Genomic DNA, 25694 nt, shown 5'->3' on the forward strand with positions numbered 1-25694 from the left:
AAGTTATAACAAACTGGTCTTCGGTCTTCTCACTCACATCATAACATGTTGAAAGAGAAGAAAATACTTTGAAAAGTACCTTAAGGCAAGTTATAATTAAATGGTCTCCGGTTTTCTCGCTCTGATCGTAACACCATACAAATTAGACAAGCAGATCGGCCTTTTTAAACGTCTGAACCAGTTGAACATCCCAAATACGATTGTTCGCGATAAACAAATGGAACAATCTCTGTTTTCATCTAGGTTTTCACCATAGCCAACTTCGTTGTTATCACACGTCATCCGCTAGGTTATGTTGTGCTGTCAATCAGTCTTTTACACTAACATTTTTCATATCGTTGTTTTGTATCGTGGCAAAATTGTCTTTAACTCTAATCAAAATACAAAATTGCTGTTGATCGCTATCTGTTTCGAAATGAATTTTGTGTAAAATTTCTTATCACTTCATTCCATACAATCGTCGAATATTGTCGGAAAATAATAGCAACATTCAACAATGGGCATAAACATCAGTCGCAATACGGAATTACAAAATAATGAATTTCTGCAGAAGTTTGTGGGCAGGGATCATATTCCGGCCGATAAAAGTGATTTCTGGAATAGTTTCCTTCAATACCATATTGGCTTGCCCGATAGCAGGTATTCTACTAATCAATTTACAAAAATGAAACACCCACCATTAAACCCAATTTTTGTGTTGCCAGCCAAGAGCAACTAAGTTTAGACTCACGATTAGAAACACTGTGTCAAAGTTTTATCAGTCACAATTTGCAGTCCGGAAATTTCGGGTCGTTGGTGACAGTGTTTTTGCATAAGGTTGCTGAACTACTAGAACTATCGGATCAAGAAAGGTACCGTTGTAAATCATGATGAGGTCATTAACGAACTGATTTCAACCAAAATTTCACACCATTCACAGTTCCATTCATGTCTGGCAAACATTCAATGCTCTCTTCATCATACGATGCCTGATTAAGTACATGATCGAGACTGGTTCCGAATATCAACTACTGCAACATTTTGAAGCAATACCGGTGAATCCGAGCGGTCGTGCCGACGAATCGTCGGTTGAGATTGATGTCTTGGAACCGAAACCGATTGTTGTCGCTGTGGACGGATCAAAATTTGAAGCCTTTTTCGATGCGATTGTTAATTTGATAATTATAATTCCAGTGAAGTATGAACAGCCGAACATGTCGGATGTTACATGCATAACCACCAATGATGTTCTTTCTTTGCAGAGAATTCACATATCACCTACATCTGGAAGCTGTGAATTTGGTCATTGTACTGTTTTCGTTGCACTTGTTCTCACAACAGCCGACTGATAAATCATTGATTTTCAAGTGGGTGACCTTAATTTATGCTGGTTTGTTGCGCAGATTAATCGATGAACGTTTTATTTACAGAACAATTTACAAAAACAATCATGCGAACGCACTGATGGGTTCATTGTTACATTTTGTTAGTAGAATGGTGGAAGTGCCACAGAATATGTTTGGTATTTCAAGCGGGAGTTCTTTTGTCTTCGGAATAGCAGGTGAGTTCATTGACAGTTCTTATAAATCGCCGTGTAATGATCAGATGAATTACTGTTTGACTTAATGAGACCTTTTCACATAGTTCTATTCCATCAAAAACTGTGCTTGAATCATTTTTGTAGAAGCTTCAATTTTTACCTATCCATTTCTAAACATTCAACTAAATGTACTCGCTGCTGTTGTTTCGTCAATTGCCAATACAGTCATTGCCTCAAGCCATCCGCGTGATTACATAAATTTAACCTCGCCTTTCTCGGGAATAACTGGCTACCTCGACTTTCTCGGGAATAACTGGCTACATCGCCTTTCTCGGGAATAACTGGCTCTGACCTGTCTAGAGTTTGTAGAGCGGTTTGAAAAGCGTTCATAAAATTTTCCCTAATTTTTTCATTTATGACGATGTCAGCAAAAGATGTACCGGAGACCTCACCAGAAGCCGACCTTTGGTCGTAATATTTATTGCTAAACAAAAACGATTTTTACACTACATTTGTCTATTCATCCTCCATTTCTTAACAAATGTCGCTAGGCGTGTTATCTCCGTAACGTGCCAATGTCATTTCAGCCTGCGTCATTGAATTGTCGAAGAAATGTAATGTAATCGATTCGAGGCATTTTTCTTTAACGACAACTCCAGTAGATTTTAGTCTATCGACGCAAAGATTTCTTTCTGAATTCAATTGCTCAATTGCTCGTTTAATCAAACCAAACCGAATTTCTATTTGAAAGGGAAAAAAAACTTGAAATTGATAAGTGGAGGTCAGTTATCTTTGAAGAAATAGACGCGATCACACGCACTTCCTCCGATTAACATGATATATTAACAAGCGGGCCAATTGATAATTAATTTCATTTTTATTTCCCAAATTTTATTTTTAGTTTGACTAACAGTATGTCCATGCTCACAATAAATGTTACTACTTATCAGCTTTGGATTGAACTTGATCGTTATCGAAGCGATTAAAATACAAATCTGATATAATTCCGAAACTGCAGTTGTCATACGGTAGACTCGGATTTTTTTCGAAAACAATTTTAATATCGTCGGCCAGTTCAACCTCTTGCTTATAGTAGAAATTGGTGTGGAATGTTTGATGCTTCCACAGTGTATTGAATATCATTCGAATTTCGTACACTTTGTATGGCGTGAGGACAATTGGCTTGGATAGTTTTATGTAACTGGGTAGATCTTTAACATCACCACACGTAACATTTATCGGTTGCTTCAGCAGAAGGATACTTTTTTCCGAATTTTCGTTGGACGTTGTTTCGAAAATCATCATCGAACCGGATATTTTGTTACTGAAATAATTCGGATCGGATTTCTGCAGCTGAAGGGCTGCAATAGCACCGAACAGTACTTTCTTGCTGGTTTGAAATGAAATACTTTCCAGTTGATTGACATAGTTTTTGTTCAGTGACGGATTGTGGATGCGGGAACATGCCAACGCGGAATCGTGAATCCATGTTTTGTCCAACACTGGGGCCAGACTTTTAAACCTCTTCATTTCAAAGGCCGCATCTGACATTGTTAGGGCAATGATATCTTCCAGTTCGTCTTTGTCGAACAGTCCTCTATAATTAAGGATACACTGAGCAATCTGCTGCTGGCTCATCAGGTCAAAGTGAATGAGATGCAAACATTCACCCAATTCTTTTCGTCGATTTTCCATTGCTGATGCATCCGATTTATTCTTTTCGCACGCTTGTTTCGCCCATACCATACACGCATCGAACACTTCTTTCGTGTCACATTTCCAATCGACACTTGTGAGTAAGAGTTTCAGCACGTCATGTGAACAGTTATAAAATCCGATCGAAGCAAGAACTTCTTTGGGTTGTTGACTGACTTTTTGTAGAAAAATCTTTTCCAATTCATTTCGTTTGAACGTAATAGAAAGCTGTAAGCCGTCGCACAAGTTTTGTAGATTGGCATTCTCTTCCAACATCTTATCGCACACATTCAGGCACTCATTAACGTCGTATTTATTAGCCAGGTTAAGAACTTCACCAATATTTTCCATAGTGAGCTTTACTTTGTCAACGTAGAAAAATTGCAAAAATTCCTTGAATCCATCCAAAGATGCATCCACAATTTCGACATCACCATCCTCCGCAATGCCGCCATAGAACATCGATTCAAACACTGAACTCCCTTTAGCCAGGATATTCTTATGTGCAGCAACCCTGACTCGTTTATCGTTGCTCGTGTTAAACACGAAAAAGACATCAGCCGTTTTCTCATCCATAAATAATCTCTTGCTCGTCTGGATGGAGTGTTCACATGAAAAAATTTGAATTTCGTCGGAAGTTTTAGTGTTGGCCGATTTTGAACTTTGAATTGACATTCTACTTGCAGTATCAACCGCTATATATTGAAGCGACGACAATGAGGACGACAAAATTGTACTGAAACTATTACTCAATTGTCTCCGCTTCAACGTAATGCGAAACCTTAGGTCATATTAAGTCCCGATTTTCGATAAGATAACATTGGTGGATATATTCTTAGTTCGTGGTTTTAAAAAAAAAATAAATTATCTAATTCGCTGTTATCGATACTAAGTCTATTGTTATGTAAACAGAGGGGTCAACAAAATCAACATCTTGTAAATTGTGTGCCATTTCAATTTCAGAGTCGCTCCTATCGATATTCACGTTTCGAAAGTCACATCAAGATTTTCTGAGTTCAGCCGATTTACCAGCTACTTTTAAACAACACTATCCGTTAGCCAACCAGAGTTTACTACTGATATTAATACTGACGAATCATTGTACGATGAAAAACAATGCGTATCGCACTAGTCTGTTTGGGTGTTCGGATTCTCAAGGTAAATTGAATTCAGCGATTCGAAAGTGCATCACAATTGAATGCGACGTGAATTGTTTAGATTCGCCGAAGGATGGTGCAACATTTAAAATTGATTTCTCAACACTGTACAGTACTTTGTGTCGTATTGTTACCATTGATCAGGCCACACTACTACTGTACTTGTTGCTCCATCGCAATCAGAGATTCTACAAGTACGTAATGGCTCAACAAAACTTACAGCAATTGGTAAGATCTCCTTTAGACGTTTGTTGGTTGGAGTTTGAGTTTGTGTTTCGTTCCGGTCGACAGGTTATACCAATTCTTCAAACTTTATACAATGCACCGGATAGCACGTCACACCACATCTACATGTCTTTGATAGTATTACTGATTCTGAGCGAAGACGATGGTTTCAACAAAAGCGTTCACCAAATTGTAAGTAACCTGCAGCCAATTCAGTTTGTTTAATTTTTGATTTTGATTTTTGTTTGGTTTTTTCTTCTTTTTTTTCGATTTTTCTGTGTGTTTCCCGTTAACTCCCGCACAAAACGCCCCAATTCAGCAATTATCTTCGCAGATTCTCAAAAATATTCACTGGTACACCGAACGTTCAATATCGGAAATATCACTCGGCGGTTTGTTAATTTTAGTGGTGATCAGGACCATTCAATACAACATGTTAAAAATGCGCGACAAGTATTTGCACACCAACTGTTTGGCCGCATTGGCCAACATGTCCGGACAATTTCGATCTTTGCATCCGTATGTTGCACAACGATTAGTTAGTCTATTTGAAACATTAGCCAAAAAGCATGCCCGTCTGGATCAGCAATTAAAGCAGCCAGTAAATGGAACACCGATTGTAGAACTAACAGATTCGTCAATGATCCTCAGTGACGATATGGTGAGTGAACAAAATATTTGCAACACGATTCTCTTACTCATCGCCACTTTACTACAGCTGCAAGATTTGAGTGTCGTCGAAGAGGTCCTACGAATGGTTCTAGAAATTCTAAATTCATGTCTTTCAAATCAATTGGTATACTGTCCGAATCTGGTCTACACTCTTCTCTACAAACGTCAGGTCTTCGAAACGTTCCGCAGTCATCCAGCTTTTCAGGATATTATTCAAAATATTGATATGGTTTGTTTGGCAGATACGACGGTATTTGGATGAACAATAATTCGTTTTTTCTGATTACTTCAGGTCGTCGGCTTTTTCTCTTCACGACTGCAAAGGGTTCAAGACCAGCGTGGGGAGTTGGGAGTGAATGAAGTTCTCGAGGTGATTTCGAAAGGGGCGAGCCAGTGGTCCAGTGATAGGTTAAGGGTAAGTTTTCTTTGTTTATTTCATTACTTCATGATGCAGTGACATCTTGATCCTTTGTTCATACTCAGTACATCTCAGTAAATTAGTGAAGATTATTGCTGCCTTCGCACGGCACTAACACAAATTTTGTCGTTTTGCAGAAATTCCCAGACCTGAAATTTAAATACGTGGAAGAAGATGCACCCGAAGAATTTTTTATACCGTACGTCTGGGCACTGGTGACAAAGTACGGCTGCGTACATTTTAGTTCTGAATGTATGAAGACTGTAACGACAGAGGTGAGCTGTTAAAATGGTTTAATGTCCGAAATGATGTCATGCAAACGTGTACGTAATAGCGCAAACAAAAATGAATTTTCTTCCTTATACTTTCTCCTAAAAATGTTTACTAAAAAGCAAAAATAATTTGGAAATTCGTGTCTAATTTAACACTTTCATTTAATATGTTGAAACGAAACGTTTTGTTAGATCCGTTAAAATTAATATCAATGAATGCTTGAATGCAGGGACAATGATTGATTTGTTGACAATATACATCGGCTAATGTTTATGTGAATTTCTGTCTTTATTTATTTAGCATAAAATGTGAAATTGAAAACTAATGTAGTAGAAGCTGAAAACAAATGAAGGAATAATGCAAGAAATATAAAGAAATTATATATTTAATATGAAAAGCGATGCCTTTCAATTGCTGCTTTCCACTCTGCAACAACTAGAAATGTGTGGACGATAACTCGGAAATCTACCAAATCCTGATATTTGACAAAGGCAATTTTATATCAGAAGTGAAGGCCTTAATTGGTAAGTAGTAAATCGTCGTGGTTTTCATTTATTTAGCAGTTTTTCATATTCTAATGCTTGATTTCGACTTATCAAAAAAGTACTACGTGTGAGAGACAAAATTGAATTTTTTCAATTTTTGATTTGTTTACTTGACAGCTCTCACGGCTCTCTCACGAAGTACTTTCTGTTAAGTGGAAACCATACTTAAGCATCGTAAATACACAATAGTCGTATTGTGTTATAGAGCCCAAGCAAATCTGTACATCTGATTTTCTTTGTAGTACTAGAGTTCAGCACTGAAACAGTGCAAAATGTCGATCTGGAGATGTTGCAGGAAATGCATGAAATCGACATTTTAGACACTTTCCTCATAAAAATCGAAAATCCTATCTATATTGATCTATCGCTCGATACAAAAGCCTAAACGCGACGTGCAGAAGCATAAACGTCTGTAAAAAGAAACAATAGAATTGAAGGTAGTTTAGTATAGATAATAGATAAAATCGCCAAGAAGTGGCAGGAAATCGACATTTTGTTATTTTCGGTACTTTTGAATATCTTTATCGGCACCTGCGGATATGACTGTCGAAAATTTATAGTAGTTAATAATCAAAATCAATTACCTCAAATATGTTTGATTTTCTCTTAAATATTTACGATATGTAAGGTGACAAAATAAGTACGTACATGATAGGAGAAACTGCCATTTTTGGCCTTGAGACACGGAAAGTGTAATTTAGATATAGGTGTATGCGGAGATTCGTAGACTATCAGACAAAATTTGTTGAATCGAATTAGCCAAAAGAGTTTTGTTTCACGATGTTAAAGTTTAAATATTTTCAGAAGTCAAACTGTAGCTGTAGTTGTAAAACATTAAAACAATTCCGATATAAGAAACAATGGGTCTGTAACATATTTGTTTAAGACGAAGCGATACAACACAACGCTCAGCTGTAGCTTAATTTGTGCGAAAAATTGATATATTTTCAATGATACCTTCGTATACTCGTCAGGACCGTCGTTTTGTGTTAAAATATGTTGAGTAAAAATTCTGAGTTTTCTCATAGAAAGCTAAATCACCACAAACATTTATCGTTGTTACTCAAAGGCAACACTCCTTGACACAAAGCGATGGTCCAGAAAGAATGCGGATACGAATTTATCATCAAAAATATATCACTTTTTCACATCAATTTAGACTAAAATTTAGCGCTGTGCCGATTCGTCTTTAGAGGAATCTTCACTTGGCAAATTTGTAGTCTATATTTGGGCACAAATATTTTACATTTTTGACGATAATTTTGCACTCGTATCCTCTTTGGAACAAGTAAAAACATCGTTTGGTGTTGAAATGCGTTAGCTTTGGAATAAAAAATAAAAATGGTTGTGGTGATTTAACCTAGGTCCGGGAAAACTTGAAATTTGTGTCAATTTTTGTGAACTATTGAGTTTTCTCTAACTTAGGTTACATCTACACAAATCTTTCCACTTTTTAATCAAACCTAACACCAAACGATGTTTTTACTTTTTCCAAAAAGGATGCGAGTGCAAAATTATTGTCAAGATGTAACATTTTTGTGCCCAAATATAGACTAGAAGAATCATCTTAATAAAATTTCATTTAAATTTAACGTCTTCGACGGACCTGCTTTTAGTGTGTCTTTTTGACAAAGTGTGTGTGCTCAATTTTTAATAAATTTCCCTAGTTCCTGGCTTCTTGTCATTGTCATTGTTGGAATCCTAACTGAATTAGGCTAATTAAATTCGATAATGTTGGTGGTGATGTGCTTTCGACAGGCGGATCTTGTAAATTTAGATTTAATAAATTTAAAAATGTTTTGACGCTGTTGTTTTTGTTAAATTGCATTTTTAAGACAGAAAAATAAAAATGACCCGGGCGGTCGAGTCCTTGAAAGAATTAAATTTTAGCAACGGCTATCACCTCGTAGCAAAATTATTCAATCCGTTATTTCATTTATGTATCTCACAATATTTGATACCTAGAAAATCTATCACTTCACTATTTTTATCACACATTCCGCTATATAAGAGAACACTAGATACACTGCCGTAATTTAAATAAGAAACTTACGTTCTTTGAGAACAATAGAAATTCTTTTGTTCTAAAAAAGGTTGAGTTTCTGATGAAAATTACGGCAGTACAGCTCATCATTTATTCATGTCGGCGTTCTCGATCGCAGAAGACTCGGTTTCTCTTTATATCCCTTCAGCTTTTTATACCGCCAGTATTACCAGTAATTGAATCTTTTGTTTTATTTATTAGTAAAAGTATTTAGTACAAAATCTCTTCATTAGTTTTAACTGGCACGAGTCTTGTCACTATAAGAGAGCACTAGCAGAGCTCATCGCTTACTTATCGTTAGTGTGATGATAACAGATGAAAGTTTATTTTTAAAAGGTTATCTCAGATGAGAAAGTATTTTTGAAAAATCGTAGTGAACCCTCCGGAGTTCTAAAAGCCGAAATCTGTATTTTTGGTAAGCATGACCTCCATTTTACGTTCTATTTTAATTAATTTTGTTTTTGAAAATGATTTTGTCTCTGGTTGCACCACAAAATGGTGACCATGCTGAACCACAAAATTGCACCGAACTCATCGAAATATTTTTATGCAAACGACGAAACGCCTCAATTTATTTTCCCTTCGTTAACATTGTTATACCCAACTCGGCAAAAAGTTACAGAAATCGGGGCACAAAAAAAGAACGAGAAAAGAAAAATATGGGAAAATACAAGAAAATAACAAAAAGTGAATTACATAGAGTTGTTGTCCGCAAGCCAATTTTCAGCTACATTTCACGCGTTCAATTGATTGATAAATATCGTTCGACAAAAAAAAAATTGTATACGAGAAAGAAAATGGTTGCAATGGTATAAGGGAAGGGACCCTGCTGAAGGAATAAATAAAAATACACGATAAGAAATAATTGAAAAATTCGAGACAAATTATTGTATTGTCGATGGTTTAATGAAAGTTTACTGTAAAGTCGATAGTATAAAGTACCTATTATGATTTTGTAAAACGATTTCGTTACGGTTTGATGGAGAAAATTTGATATTAAATTCAATTCAATTATTTTCAAAAGTAATGCTGGCATATGAACATTATATTTATACACAGTGCTCGTTATGGGATTGAAACCAATGCAGCCAATTTCCAACAATGATTTATTTTGCTACGAAAAAGAATGAGTTTGTTACAAATTAGTCGCGTATCCTTGTCACTTAATTTTAACACATAAACTGAAAGAAAGTTTTTAGATTAATTGCATTGCATTTGACGACGAGTGATACGAAAAATGAAGAGATAGCAATGGTAAAGGGGTTTGAGGAATGAGAAAATCACACACATATAATAAGACACAAATCTAGTTCTTCTGTAGTTGTACCATAAATTTCACTATATAAGAGAACACTAACCTGCCATTTAATTTTCTCATTCTTTCAAAATACAAGCTCATCAGAGTACACATCATCACTTCAAATTTGCAGAATTTCCTTCGCATACCACCAGGGTTTAATTTTGTCAAAGTAAAACCACATTTTTTCATGAATCATTGAATCAGTCCTCTGGAAATCATCACTTTCTCAGACGTAATTTTATTTAACCTCGGTGACCTGAAGTCATTTCGATTTCTCAGATTTTCATCACGTCACGAACTCCTCTGTGTCCAACGAGATATGCCGGAGCCAATCCATTCTTGATTTTGAACACCATTTTCAGTGTCAGAAGCCATGTCCATTCATACTTCACACTCAGAAATGGCATAGCCCCCTACCCCTCTTGTATTGTATTGGTATTGTATTGGATATTTTGTTGAGGTTTTGCAGGGATTCCATTTCTGTTTGGTAGCGATTAGCAGAGCAGTAGTAAGACACAGTAATAAAAATTCAAGGCTATGACGGACTGGTAGACATTGATATTAGCTTAGAAGTAGTTCATGCAATTCATTCCTGAAATATATTTTAAGAGTCTACTAAATACACTGCAATGTTTATTGAGGCCATCAACATTCGCTTCATATGCACAACATTAATTTCTTTTTTGAAAGTTTGATACCACCACGAAATGTACCCAATTTTGTAACTATTAACCGAACCACTCATTCCAAACAACAGTTTGATAATTTATTTATTACGCAATCGAAAGAGTTCAATGAATTTCAAATGCGGCACCGGTTAAAACAATAACAAAATTTAAATTCACAATACAAGATTTCACCGCAATAAAATAGATGTTTCACTTAGCATAATAATCAACAAAACAATTCCACATTCGAATCAATTTAGAACTCATAAATCAATTGGATTTGCTCGGTACGCATTTTCTATTACTTCTGTGTGTACATTATTTTGGAAATTCCCAAAGTATTCTTATTCCAATATCGATCCCGCATTTAACCGTTTTATGGCCATTAAATTGAAAGAAATACGCAAATTTGATTGGTCTGACGCTCATCTTAATTGCGCAATTGTGTTTTTTAAAGGTGTTTTTGGATCATGTATCGTACATGGGTTTTAAATTTTTTACAATATTTAATCCGCAAACAAACTTATTGCTCATTACTTTGCCAGTGACTTCATATGGAATATTATTTTGACGTCATTCTTTAAACAGTTGGATAACCAGATTTCACTACCGACAGCATACACATACTTATATTACATGCGTGATGTTGAAAACTGTTTACGAAGTTCATGTATGAATTAAACGATACATTCTGCACGTTTACACATTTCATTCCATTCATTAATCGGTTTTTTCTGCTGTGTTGTCGCGTCATAGAACAAGCTAGATGCACAGAGGTAAGCGAGAGGTCTTCCCTGCTTTTGGTGAGCAGATCGACGTCACCGAAAAGAACCATAAATGATAAAATTGAATTTATATCCAAATGAATCAGGTAATTCACCGATTTAAATCACCCACCTGGTTGGTTTGACTAATATTGCGTTAACATTTATTCTGTTCCGTCTTTGAATAATTAAATTTAATTCAACTCATCATCCACTCATTAAGTTAACGATCTGCCAGATCTGCTACTATGAAATATCAAATGTTGCACACTTTATACAGAAGAAGTAAAAACTTTGATCATCATCGGCGATGCGTTTACCGTCAGGAAAACGTAAAATCTTCTAAATTGTACTGGTAACAATTTTATTGAGATTCTTGTGTTTGCGTTTTTAATTATTTGCTTCAAAACGATAGTACCATATCGTGGTCAACATCACGATAAAGTGCGTTTCTCTTAAATCTCGGGAACTACTGAGCCGATTTTGATAAACTTTTTTCTCTTTGAAAGCAAAGCGTAATGAATTTTGAGCCCAACGTAAAATCATTTGACATTATGGTTCGGAACACATTGTCAAAAAACTGAAAAGCCTCTAGAGAATACGACGGAAAATGCTAATTTCATAGAAATTTATGTCTTGCTCAAAAATCAATTTCTTTTTGCTGCCTTTCAGGGAAATTTTTTTTATCAAAATCGGTTCAATAGCTCCTGAGATATCGGAAATACGCCCTTTAGTGATGATGCCCAAGATATATAAACCAAAAGATTTGAACATTCTGTTTCTCAGATAATCTTAATAAAAATGCAAGTTGACTCTCTTTTCATGCATCTATGAGCTATGAGGAATGGAATATGTTTTAACAATTCCTGCAGCTAAAAACAGACGTAACTTTTATATCAAAGTCATTTTAATTCGGTATATTGTTTGTAGTAAATCATCTGTAGCTATCCTAATCCTACAATTTTTAAAATAAAATTTATTCAGAGTAATCACTCCTAAAATTCAAAGAATATGATTTCAATTAATGGATGGTTAATTAACGACCGTTATTACTTTTTGGTCCACACAAAAAATTAGTTTTTCCACTTTAATTGCGCTTCAATAAAAAAAGCTTTTTCAACCACTGTATCCATATTACAATATTTTCAAATTTAGGAACATACTCTAGGACAACTCCATAATAGAATATAGATTACAAAATTTTGTTCATGCAATGTAACCGAGATAACCGATGAGAAAGTGTGTAATGCGGACTGACATCTACTTTTTAGCTCAATGTGATACATTTTTTTTTATTTCCAAGCGTTTTTCACTCCTATCTGTGGATCTGTGTGGCTTAGAAGGAAGAATTTTAGTGGCAGACGAATGACAGCGAAATTCTTCTAAAAACAATGAGTAAATTTTTCTGACCTTTTTCCATTGTCACTGGTTTTTTATCGTAGATACTTGAAAGTGCAGTTATTGACTACCATCTCACCAATTTAGTGAAAATTGTTTGGTAAAAATCTGACTTACCGCTTAACTATAAAATACCGTATGTGACTTAAATGTCACAGGTAGCAAACCTTTTAGAAATAGCAAACCTTATCACGGGCGATGAAATGATTGAATCTATTACTTCTCTTGTTTAAAAGTACACGCTATTATACAATAGGATAATATCAACAGCTCGTCGCTTACTTTTGTCATTGTCGTCGATAACAGATGATTAACCGTTTCCGAAAAAATTATGGAAGATCCATTGCACGGTGAGCTTGAAAATATCCATTCCTGATATGTCGTGCACATGATTTAAATTGATATATTAGTAGAGCCCCTTAGCTTAAGTCCGTAAGAAAGTTACTTACCATGTTGAAACACAACATGTTTGGTATCGTTGGAAAGGTGAGACTCTAGGCTAACTCAGCAACACAAATGTAGAGCAAACAAAAATTGACCCAGGTCCCAAACAAAGAAATATTCGTCTATCTTTATGTGCACGACATATCAGACATGGACATTTTCAAGCTCACCATGATTGTCAACTTACAGAAATTTTGCGAATAAAGATTTCCTGTCCGGGTATATTTTAGTAGACCAAAGCATAACTGAGTCAGACGTTGTTTATATTAAAAACTACATTCGCAAAATAGTAAGTAGCTCGAAACGATTTTGTTGTTGATGATATGACTGGATTGATGCAAATATACTTATACACCGTCACATTAATATGTAGAAAATACTCGAAATGTCGCTTGTATGTTGGAATTTTAACGAGATGATTTTTATTTATTATAAATACTTGATGGAATGTTGGTTTTGCCATCAGTCTATTCAGTGATTGGAAATCGTACAGAGTGATATATAGTGGAGTAACGAACCGTGTTTTTTTTACAAAAGAAGCAAACAAAGTTTATTTTTCAATAAAAATCAGTTTTTTTGTGTCAATAACAATGAATACAACGTCGAGAAAATATACCCAAATCGCAACAGTTGCATTAATATTTGGATATGTACTACTGATCTCCTACACAACGGACGCTCAGCCTATTGACATGTACGACGAAGTCATGTTATCTGATGAAAAGCTACTCCTTAAGATGGCTGATTTAATCGATTCCATTGGCAACGATGAAGAAGATGATGGCCGTAGAGGTCCTAATGAGCAGCTTATCGAATCACCAGCTGAACGATGTTTGTTGCCGATCAGGAAGGGAGTATGCCGTGCATTGATTCCGCGATGGAGCTATGATCTTGAAACAAAGAAATGCGTTGAATTCAAATTTGGCGGTTGTGATGGGAATGGCAACAATTTTGGAACGGAAAAACAGTGTATGGATGCTTGCGAAGGTGTTTAGATAATAGTTATTGAGTGTATGCTGATACAGAGCACCAAAGTTCCACAATTGTATTTTTAACTGGTCTGATTATGTAAAAGCTTTAATTTATTTATTTAATTTAATTCGATTATTTCGTGTGCTAAAATAAATATTTTGTTTTAAAGTACTACAATCGCTGGTTTCATTTCGGTTTAGTGTGTAATACTTCAAAGTAAACAAAAACTAGGGATGGGAGGCGTTCAAAATTATCGATAATATCAATCGAAAGAAATTATCGATAATCGATTAATCATATCGTTATCGATAATTTAATAATTATCGATAATTATCAAAATATCGAAATTTGATAATTATCAAAATATCGATATTTTGATATTTATCTGAAAATTCATGATAATATACCGATATATCGGAATATATCGATAAATATCGGATTTTCGGACCGAAATATCGATATATCGAATAATCGATATCTTGATCATTATCAAAATATCAATAATTATCGATTATCGATATTTTTTGATAATTTTCGATAAAAAAAGTCGATAATTATCGATTATCGATAATTGATAATTATCGATAATCATTTTCATTATCGCCCATGCCTAACAAAAACATTGTTTTTTACTGGCTGCGTCATTGTGAGCAGTTTCTTTTCGCTTAGGTAAATCTCCCAGGAGATCTTGTAAAATATATTAGGAACTAAAATCGGTGAATCTTTCAGGAGATCTTGTGAAATACAAATTGAAATGAAATGGTGAGTCTCTTCACGAGACCTTTTGTATGTTTAGTCAGAAACAGCATAAAGTATTTAGTCGGACTGTATACCTACTGAGGGTCAGTTCTTTGTGTAATTGTCCTTATCCACTTACCTGGCTGGCCTAGCGTAATCAAGAAGGCAAAGTTATGGTAGCATCGTTCGCTGGGTATAGTGAAGTCGGAGTCGCAGTGTTTTTTTCGCTTAATACAAAGAATGGGAAGAGCAAAAGCTCTGTTTGTTTTGCTTTCTTCTATTACTTTCGTTGTATTTTAGCAATTCATCTATATGCATTTCAGCTGGGGGTATTTTTAGTGATCCTAAACGTCCTATATAAGGACGCAACGACTGATCTACACAGGATATTCAATCAATGATTGAATGAAATGTCTGTCTTTATCCCCTTATAGTACAAAGAATGCACTCGCGCAAAATTAATGATTATGCATTCAGCATTCTAGATTACGCTAGTCCAACCAGATAAGTAGTAAAGGACAATCGCACAAAGAGCTGACCCTCAATTGGCGTACAGTTCGACTAACTGCAACATTTATGTTCAGAATACACATTTAAAAGATATTCTGAGATCACCAGAGCCTTATAAGTCATCCGACTCCTGAGAGATTCACCATATCATAATAGTGTTTATGCCACTCAGCATCATAATATTCAAAATTTGCAAACTTTAGATGCCTCTGTGGCATAAAACGTTGTATGCAACTCGTTGTAAAGTACTTTATTAGTCTCACAATGTGTCACCTCGTGTCATAATTACACATCTAGAGACTAATGCAGTACTTTGCATCTCGATTGCATAAATAACTATTTCTATGATGATTGCTGGATTGAAATATGCGATATATACAAACTGAATCAATGCTCCTCGTCTTCTTCCGAAATTTTCAAAAAATTACAAAAAAACAATGAGAAGAAATGCATAAAGTCCCAAGTAAATTGAAAAAGTACCTGCGGTTTCACTGGCAATTGCGAAGCATTATTCGTAGGTTCGTTGTTAATCTGCGAAAACGAAGTTTTTTGCTCGATTTTTTTCTCGATTGACCGTGGCAATAATCACTCATTATTTAATTCGCGCAAAATGAATGTTCACTGCATAAAATAATCTGCATCTTGTTTTTGAGTGATAAAGGTACAACTTATCTAATCAACAACAGTTGCGAACAAATTGACACAAATTGTATTTCGTATTTATGGTTCAGTATTTTACGAACAGTTGAGTAAAAATGAAAACTTTAACGGTCAAAGATCTGCAATCTCTGCGTAGTTTGTATGGAAACAAAGGACCGAAATATATTCCGACCATTGCACTTCTTGACCATTTTATCGATCGTTTCGTAAATCATCCAGAATGGACGGATCAAGTTAAGTTTTCAACTATAAACGAACGTACCTTGAATGATGGAACATTTATGATGGCTTATGCAACCGTCGACGGGCCAATAATTGTGTTCAATAGTTTAGAACCAAAATCGATCAAAAATTTAGCGGAATTATTAAACACTTTGAACTACTCCAAGGAAAACTTTTATACTTTTTGGACCATTACTGAGGAGTTTAAAATTTTAATTGAAAATTTAGTGAAAGCCCATGATCTGGAAGTAATTGAAAATTATGACTGTTTTTGCCACGTTTTCAAAATTAATCGGGATGATGTGTTGAAAATGATCAAAGAGTAGGAAGCCATCACATATTTTACGATTTTCATATCATTAATAAGATCTACTTTTCCAGTGCGCCGGACGGATTTTATTACGACTCGTTGAAAGAGTCAGACATTCCAAAAATTCAGTCAACTCTGACTTATATGGTTGAACGTGGATACTTAGAAGCAGTAATCAACTATAATCCTACGACGGCACTCTACACCAATGACGGAGAGCTAATAGCATGGGCAATTATGCACGAAAGTGGTGAATCGGGAATGCTTGAAGTGGTTGAACAATACAAGAGACGAGGAATTGGAAGAGAATTGGTTTTGAGGCAGACGATTAAGCTTCTAGACAAGAGAAGAATTCTTTTTAGATACATTCTTCACGGCAATGATGTTGCAAAAGGTTTCAGTGAAGGTGTTAATGAAAAAATTAGTGATGCCACTGCAGCTGGAAAATTTAATTTTGTTACTTTGAAGCCGAGAATTAATGATAACTTGAAGAAATCGAAACTTTAATTCTCATGCAATGATAATAATTTCTATTTTTGGTGTTAGATTAATATACCTACCACTCATATGCACTTTTACTCAAACCGCATATATATCGGTAAAATAAATAAACACTTAGCTATCCGCCAATCCTTATTATGATGGTACATTGTGCAAATAGTCAAGTCACATTATAATACTTTGGCTATTCACACATTATGCGAATAGTCGTTTTTAAATACTTTGGCTATTCGCACAATGTACTGATTGCTCTAGATTAACCTGTTATGATAGGATAGCATAAGATGGGCAGGAAAGCTGGCTGATGCTTTCCAAGCACCTAGCCGCCAATGGGCCTGTTGTGCATGACCCATTGGGTAATTCCACCAACATTCGTTTACGTCATTTCATTCAACTCATTTATTTTATTGCTTTACATACTCTTCGTAATTTAACAATCATTTATTGACAAAAAACTTAAAATCTAGTTTTTATTGTGGATGATTATCGGTACGAAAATTATTTAAATTGGGATTCTTAATTGCAACGATTTCCTTCAACCGTTAATTGTACTGTTCCATCCATACGGTGGAACGTTGTGTTGTTCAATGACCAACTATTTAACAAACGTACCAATCGGTCGAATTCGGTACTGCTTTCTATAATTGGTACACAAAAGCTAAAGTTAAAATATTTTAATGAACGAAACATCTCAATAGCTTTAAGAAAATCAACAGGTGTCGTTACGAATAAAATCTCTTCCAATAATGGAAATGCTTTCGAAATTATTGAGCAATCATTACTGTCTAATATGCGTAATATGCGGCTTTGTTCGAATTGAAAGTGGAATTTTTTCACTGTTGGATGTTTATTCAATAGATCGGAAAACTGAGTAAATTTACTTGTTACTCCGGAAATAGTCAATGATTCCAGCCGGGCGCAAGTTAGCGGAAAATTCCATTGACTTGTAACACTGAAACAGTACCTTTTAAGATGTTTAAATTTGATGTTCAACTCTTTTAGATTTCTTAATTGTATGTCTTCGCCAATTGTTTTTCTGATCAATTCAGAATTTCCGTAGCGATCTACTATGAGATCAAGCCTTTTCAAATTTATAAAATTTGCATCATTTGCATTCCATAAATAAAAGTTTTTTTCGTCGAACAATATCTCGAACCATATATTGCCCTTTAAAGTTTTTATCTGAGGATTCGAACGCAAAGCCATTGCAAAATTTTCTTTATTGAATTCGTATTTCTCGTCTATTTGAATGCTCAAATGATCTAGACAAGGAAAGCGGTTCGCCATGAAGTCGGTGTGTAAGAATATTTTTGTGTCATTTAAATCATTTGGGCATTGCATTTCCAGTGTACGAACCCTTGGGAACAATTTGTGTATTTCTTTTTGAATTCGGAAAAATATGTTGGTATTGAGTGTTTCAACATTAGCAAATGGTTTTGTAAGTTGGCTCAAATCACAATTCATATAATTTAAATCTTGTCCATTAATTTCGAGCGAAGTTAACGATTTGTCGCAGAATTCGTTCATATATGCGATAATACGATGCTCCCATTCATGAGCTCTACTTTGTAACGTAATATGATTTTGACAAGAATCACAATATTGTGATGAGTCAAAAGAACTAAAATTTTTGGTAGTACAAAAATAAAATGAAATGTCAGTAACTAGGTCGCCGAAACAACGCAAAAATCGTAGACCCGATTTTAAATCTTTTATGACTAATAAACTGGGTATTAAACTAAAGTCTTTCAATATTTCGTTATTGTAACATTTACATTCACGAACGTCACCATTTCGAAATTTAACCACATTCATAAAAGCTACACTGTCCTGTCCGATCATCGTCCGGAATACTTGTCTAGCTGCATCTCTCAGGTGCATATTAGCATCAGCAACATTCAAAAGTTCTGCGATGCTCAAATGTAGTAAACATTTTTCCATACAGTCAAAAACCAAGTCGGTAATACTCATGCTGCTTTTGTTCACTATTTTTCCGTTTACCAATTGAATGATTTATTATAGTACAAATTAATCGAGTACACGCTATTTGTGCGTCATCCACTAATGTCAAAGGAATAATTTTTGACTTAAGCCGATGACGGGCGTATAAACAATATGGCCCCACCAAACGCGTTGGCTATAGAGTTTCGTCAAATTGGTCAGTCTGTTACGAAGTTCGACTTCGCGGGTTAGTTTAAAATTACCAGAAAATCGAACACAAAAAAAATAGAAGAGTATACATAACATCAACCACCACCAACGCAGCTATAATGATCGACTGTTGGGCTTTATATCAAGGACATTGACAACCAAAATTATTTTCGTGTCCACCGGATTGGTCCTTGTAGATTTGTCAACAAATTGGCGACCGAACATTTCATTCCAAATCTCCCGGTCGAGGGGATCACAAAATCGAACACCGAATCCATCGCAAACTGCCCTATGGTCAAATACGATATGGCTCTTCGTGATATGGTCTCAATTTTCAATAATTCATGGTCGATCATTTCTCAGAAATCTCCAGGCCAACGAAAATCGAATCCGTACAGTGGAATATTCAACATATCAAAACTGATTTTCATCGGTTCGTCATGAGCTGCACATAAAGCTGCAAGGAATTTTTGATGTCGATCCGAAGGGTTACGTTTTCCAGATCGTCAAGGAAGTCGAAAACCAAGTGAACCGATCATAAGGAAATCATGCTAACTGATCATAAATGAAATTGGATTTACTTTTTATGGGCGATACAACACTGTGCTTGTATAATCCGTTTGTTTATAGATTTTGTATTCCGTCAAGCCATTTGAATAAATATAGTTTAAGATTTTACTCGAGGTGAATTTTTTTTGAATCGGACATAATATTTTTGTTTCCTGACGTTTATGGCTCTTTCGATAGGGAATTTCGAGGGAATTTCGTAGAAGAAGTTTTTTTTCTTAAACGACCTCTCCGACTCGGGCGAATCTTGGAAAATTTTAAAATTTCAAAATCATGGCCTTTTCCAATATCCTCTCTAGCAACCAAACTAGGAAAATTAAGGTGGTAAAACTATACAGTGTATCCTGTCATAGAAAACTTTACACTTTTAAAACTAAATTAAATGAAGTATGAGCAGTATCATTTGGGATTTCGACGTTTTTTTTTTGTTGTTCCGTCATTTCGGTATGCAAAATTGAAATGAAGTTTAGAATTTGTCTTTTACGTGTGACGTCGATATTGGATTTAAAAAAACGCGGGCACGGCAGATCTATTACAAAAAAAGTCAGTGTCACATTTGTCAAACTAAGGTGGTATTTCGACTGCGTCAAAACGAAGTTTAGTTGCTGGAGAAGGTATTGCCTTTTCAAAAAATTGTGACTGTATTTCATAGCTTGGGATTTCATCTTTCCTAAAAATACCAAACTTGCCCTATTCGCTATCTGACTTGTATTCTTTACTATGTCAAATATGTGGTTAGGGCCTTAGAGTAATTATATTATATTATAATATTATAATTATATTATTATTATTATAATTACTCTTAGGTTAGGGCGACCTACGTCGAAAGATTTCTTAGGCAATTTTTTATTTCCAATTCACGTCGAAGTGTGCTTAAAATTTGAATTTTAAGTGAACGATTCGATGAAAAAGTGAACCAAAAAATACATTTCAACACTTCATTGTATGAAAATGACGCTACGTTAGAAAGACCTCCGCACTTTCCATTTTGAATTTCGCCCGCGCTTACGGCGTGAATTTTAACCGAAATGAAGTTACAATTTATGTCAAATAAGGTGTTTATGGAGTCATTTAAGAGCAATCTACACTTCCCAAATTTGTAGCCTACATTTGGGCACAATAGTTTTACATTTATGACTATAATTTTTCACTCGCATTCTTTTTGGAAGAAGTAAAAACATTATTTAGTATTGAAATGTGGTAGCTTTGAATAAAAACATAAATGTTTGTGGTGATGTAACCTAGGTCCATGAAAACTCAAAATTTGTGTCAATTTTCGTGAAGTATTGAGTTTTCCCTAACTTAGGTTACATCATCACAAATCTTTCTATTTTTTATTCAAACCTAACACCAAACGATGTTTTTACAAAATATTGTTTGTTAGGATGGGGTCAAAGAGAACTACAGGAGATTCACATGAGTCCATTCCGCTTCACACATACAAGAACGTCTTAACTTGACTTAACTTGACTGTGAGAGAAAGGTCAAAACAGATTTCTGGTGTAATTAAGAGATCGCTGTAGGAAAATTGTAAGCCTTTACGATATCGTTTCTTTTAAGTTGGAACTTCAATAAACCACGGATATTCTCAGGTACAAACCAAAGTACACTTTTGAAAAAAAAAAAACACTAAACTGCAACATGTTAACGCTAATTCGAATCAGTTGGAATTATTGCATGATGATCTGTTCAAAAATAATCCATTCCTGGAAGCTCTGTTCAAAGATAACAATTTAAAAATAATTTGGTCGATTTTACGCTCTTGATGTCAGTCAAAACTATCGATTTTCACGGAAATCAATGCATAGACAAGGCACTTGGTGATAATATTAATTCGACCAAGCTTCAAATTCATCTCTCAACTACCAGTGCAATGGAACCCAGAAACGAATTATCAGTTAAAGTAAGTATTACGGTGAAAGAAGTTACATTGTCAACAATTACAATCCAATCGACGTTATTCATTCCACATGCGATTTACACGTTATACATACGTAAATGTCGGAACGTTGGTGATGCATGTGGAATGAATAGCGTCGATTGGATTGTGGATGTTACTTCTTATAATTCCCAGACTGTATTCCACAATTATTTATTGGTATCATTTTAGTTACCAGTGGCTTGTTCCTCTAAGTGTCCTTCCAAATTTAAAATATTTTATTATAAGTTATTACAAAAGTTCACTTTCGAAACAAACAGAAAACTGCAGAAAATATGTCACATGCGGCTATTCATCTGTTATCGATAACCACGACAAAAATAATGACAAACTCTGGGTAATACGGTTCTTTATATAGGAAAATGTAAAATTGAAATACAAGATTTGAAATTAACAGATTAAAAATACTTTGATCGATGAAAGTAATAGACCCGATAATAATACTGGTCATATGCTTCCCGTTTGTAACAGGTTAAAATTGTCTTCGGATTTTAAATTAATTTCAACTTACACTAAATCAGCAATTATTTTTGTCATATAAGAATTTGTTCAAGTGTTACGGTCTTCCTTTTTGATTTATCAACACTCGTATGCAAGGACCAGGAACAACTGAATTATAAAGCGTGTGATTAAAAAATCAAATGAAATAGAAACTGAAATTTTAAGTTCATGATGGGTACTACAAGATTGTTACATTGTTTAGTACTCCCAATTTTTTTTTAAAAGTTGAGATACGCTTACTGGTTTTAAAGATTGGGTAGGGTAGATCGATTTTTTCAATTTGAAACTGAAGAATGTGTAAAATTTTCAAAAAAGTCAAGTTGCGCTTCTGGACTTCTGGACTAAACCAGTTCCTTAGAAAATTCTAAGGCAAACCTTTTTTTTAAATACCAGCTAGTGCTTCGGATATAATCTAGTCAATACTACAGACCCTAAATATTCTATTTTGATAACAATTTGGTTATTCGTGAAATCAGGTCAGCCACAACCCTCAAAGTACGACTGGGACTGTGTTTTTAAGCTGGTAAAAGTCGATCCACCCTAATAACTATGATCTGTAAAGACAAAACCATACGTATACTAAATTTTATTTACGGATTGAGTAAACAATTATATTTAACCTTAAGTAGTTTGATGCGAATTTTAATAAAATTTAAATTAAAAAAACAAGTTTTGTATCGTCCAAATACTTTGGTTTGCTTTCGTAATTAAATATTGATTGGTTTACAGATACGTATATGTATCCAGTTGTTCGATACTCTTTGACTTAAACGCTTGTGAATGTTGCCGAATGTGTGCATTGTGAGGTCACTGATTGTGGTGTTCATACATTTGGGATTTAATGAAATCAGTGCAAACGAATGTGGTACGACAGAATATATTGATCCGAAAATAGTAGGAGGTACTGCAACGGTTAGAGGTGCCTGGCCCTTCTTGGCTGCGCTGTTCTACGTTGAAGACCCGAAATTTTTCTGTGGATCTACGTTAATATCTGGAAAGCATGTGCTAACAGGTACATAGGCTCTCTTTTTCTTTGATTCTTTCAACAATTTTATAAATAATATTGCAGCTGCTCACTGTGTTCGACAAAAAAATTCGCGTAGGAAACTTGCACCAGAAGGTATTTTCTTTTAGTTAATAATTTAATTCGAATTTAATTCAGAGTACCCTCCACTAATAAGATGTGACTGTTCTTCTTGGTGCGTACAATCTTGATGTAAAATTAGAAAGAGGTGCTGAACAAAGAGATGTAGAAGAAATTTATTTGCATCCGGATTGGAGAGCATTTAGTGAGAAATATGATGCTGACTTAGCAATATTAGTTCTAAGTCGAATAGTAGAGTTTACAAAGTACATTCGTCCTATTTGTATGCCTGACGATGACCTTCCTACTGATACGTCTGGATCGATTGTTGGTAAAGATTTTGATTTCTGGCTCAAGAGACAATTTAAAAAAATCTAAACATTTTTGCTTAGGATGGGGTCTTTCCGAGAGAAGCAAAGGAAATAACCGTGAGTCGATTCCACTCCACGCCTACACAAAAGCTTTGAACGATACGTATTGCTATACAACACAACAATTTATTGCAATGTTTTCATCGATGAGGGCATTTTGCGGCGCCGGTGAAGGATCACCTAACAAAGGCGACAGTGGTGGTGCGAAAGTTACAATATTTTAAGTGCAAACCAATTGACGATCCATAACTCTCGCCTACAGGTGGTTTTTTCATTCTTTCCGGCTCGTCTTGGATTCAATATGGAATTATTTCGGCTTCTCTGTCCGATGCAAGGGGTAATGTGCTACCAAATTCATTCACACTCTATACAAATTTGAGAGCATTCAGGAGTTGGATAGACGAAACGGTTGAAAAAGGTGGAAGCAGTGTGATGACAGCGAGAGAAAAAGAGAAGGTGAAAACTGATGTGTGGTGTAATTATGAGATCGTTCCTGAGAGTTTGTACGTCCGTATATGTTAATATTTATGTCACTTAAAAGTAATATACGATGCACTTTCTCAGGTACAAATGTTCTGTATGGGGTGTTAACGTTACGAATACAAATGTTGAGGTTGGTTCAATCACCGGCTCACATTTAAGTGGGTATGATGCACATAATGTAAGACAAATCTGGTTTTGGACTGGTACACTCGAGCATATACCGTCTGGCATTGGCCGGAAGTTCAACGTTTTGGAAAAATTTGTGGTTGGTTTTGAAGACAGAAATTTGGGATTGAAGCTCCTTCAACGTTCAAATTTTAAAGACATGGAAAACCTATGGTATATAGATGTAAACTATAATAACATTGAGATTGTTGACGAAGATACTCTAAGAGACCTTCCAAATTTAAAATATTTTGTAATAAACAACAACAAGCTAAAGATGTTGCAGAAGTACACTTTCGAAAAGAACGCTAAACTGGAACATGTCAATGCTAATTCCAATCAGCTCGAATTTTTGGATGGTGATCTTTTCAAAAATAATCCATTGCTGGAGGAAGCCCTTTTTAAAGACAACAATTTGAAAACAATTTCCGTCGATTTTACACGCTTGGGGTCAATCAAAACAATCGATTTTCGCGGAAATCAATGCATAGACAAGACACTTGGCGATGTTAATAATTCTACCGAGTTTCAAACTCTTCTCAACTACCAGTGCAGTCGAATCGAGGATCGAATTTTTTTCAGTTGAAGGTAATGTCCAAAAATTCGAATATCGTTGTTAGATTTACGTCTGAAACGTTTACCATTACTTTATCAATTGAAATACAAAGCGTTGCATCGAAATAGTCTTTTCAATATTACTTTATGAAAACTGTGGTCCAATACAGGATAAGGTTCTACTATTAAACTTTATGCATTTTTATTATCTTTTCCCGCAACTTCCTCTACTCTTCTGTATATTATATTAAACTCTCTGGTAAATACCACCGCGATTTTGAAACTCAATGTCAAGTCGAGACACACTTACATGGAAAATAGGGTGGATCGATTTTACCAATTTGAAATTCCAGTCCATTTCGTAGTTTGCCGAGACGCGAGACTAATCTAACTGCATTATCATTACTTTTTCGAGTCCGACTACTTTGAAGTGCGAAACAGCTCTTTGATCGATTTTTTGGGCTATCGTGACCGTGGAGGGGATCCGATAAACTTATTGAAAGATGCTTGTACTGTGGGGTGTGTCGAAAATGTCGAATGTTGAAAATCTTCGAAAATGTCAAGCTGAGCTTCAGGACCCACCATGGACTCAACAAATTCCGTAGAAAATGCTAAAGCAAAACTTTATTTTTTAAATATAGGTGCTTGGTATATAGTTCGTTGTTTTTCTTTGCCGTTGGTGATGAATAGTTTGTTGCTTTTATGAGACGATAGCGGCAATACACCAAAATACACGCGCTACCACCGCCGACACCCGACAGTGGAATATGATGTTCAGAAACTCAACATTCTTCACAAGTTTAGATTCAATATTAAAAGTAACGTCTACTAATTACAAAGTCG

At 35.1% G+C, this 25694-nt stretch overlaps 5 protein-coding genes across 6 annotated transcripts; 4 read left to right on the forward strand and 1 right to left on the reverse strand.

Annotated features, from left to right (window-relative positions):
• The first annotated feature begins 271 nt into the window (after positions 1-271).
• Positions 272-6238, forward strand: LOC119076169 (dymeclin). 2 transcript variants are annotated; one of them, XM_037182855.1, is made up of 12 exons: positions 272-639; positions 705-851; positions 920-1177; positions 1242-1346; positions 1410-1540; positions 4178-4372; positions 4433-4599; positions 4663-4788; positions 4916-5257; positions 5315-5497; positions 5561-5683; positions 5824-6238. In XM_037182855.1, the coding sequence occupies exons 1-12, from the start codon at positions 497-499 to the stop codon at positions 5971-5973; spliced, it is 2070 nt and encodes a 689-aa protein (XP_037038750.1). In that variant the 5' UTR covers positions 272-496; the 3' UTR covers positions 5974-6238. The 2 variants fall into 2 exon arrangements, with proteins under 2 accessions (XP_037038750.1, XP_037038754.1); XM_037182859.1 differs by having other exon boundaries at positions 276-639; positions 4931-5257.
• On the reverse strand, positions 2378-4015 carry LOC119076650 (BTB/POZ domain-containing protein 3-like). Its single transcript, XM_037183536.1, has one exon. The coding sequence runs from the start codon at positions 3887-3889 to the stop codon at positions 2459-2461; it is 1431 nt and encodes a 476-aa protein (XP_037039431.1). The 5' UTR covers positions 3890-4015; the 3' UTR covers positions 2378-2458.
• A 7333-nt stretch (positions 6239-13571) lies between the features above and the next one.
• On the forward strand, positions 13572-14265 carry LOC119078122 (kunitz-type serine protease inhibitor kunitoxin-Phi1). The gene has a single exon (XM_037185580.1). It carries the CDS (start codon positions 13713-13715, stop codon positions 14115-14117), a length of 405 nt encoding a protein of 134 aa, XP_037041475.1. The 5' UTR covers positions 13572-13712; the 3' UTR covers positions 14118-14265.
• Positions 14266-16006: 1741 nt separating this feature from the next.
• LOC119077407 lies at positions 16007-17055 on the forward strand. Its single transcript, XM_037184623.1, has 2 exons — positions 16007-16546; positions 16606-17055. Exons 1-2 carry the CDS (start codon positions 16098-16100, stop codon positions 17039-17041), a joined length of 885 nt encoding a protein of 294 aa, XP_037040518.1. The 5' UTR covers positions 16007-16097; the 3' UTR covers positions 17042-17055.
• A 5863-nt stretch (positions 17056-22918) lies between these two features.
• LOC119076475 (ovochymase-2-like) lies at positions 22919-24995 on the forward strand. Its single transcript, XM_037183256.1, has 6 exons — positions 22919-23205; positions 23263-23313; positions 23375-23608; positions 23670-23849; positions 23911-24151; positions 24213-24995. The coding sequence occupies exons 1-6, from the start codon at positions 22974-22976 to the stop codon at positions 24880-24882; spliced, it is 1608 nt and encodes a 535-aa protein (XP_037039151.1). The 5' UTR covers positions 22919-22973; the 3' UTR covers positions 24883-24995.
• The last annotated feature ends 699 nt before the right edge of the window (positions 24996-25694 follow it).

This window comes from Bradysia coprophila, chromosome III (genome assembly GCF_014529535.1).
Source record: "Bradysia coprophila strain Holo2 chromosome III, BU_Bcop_v1, whole genome shotgun sequence".
Lineage (NCBI taxonomy): Eukaryota > Metazoa > Arthropoda > Insecta > Diptera > Sciaridae > Bradysia > Bradysia coprophila.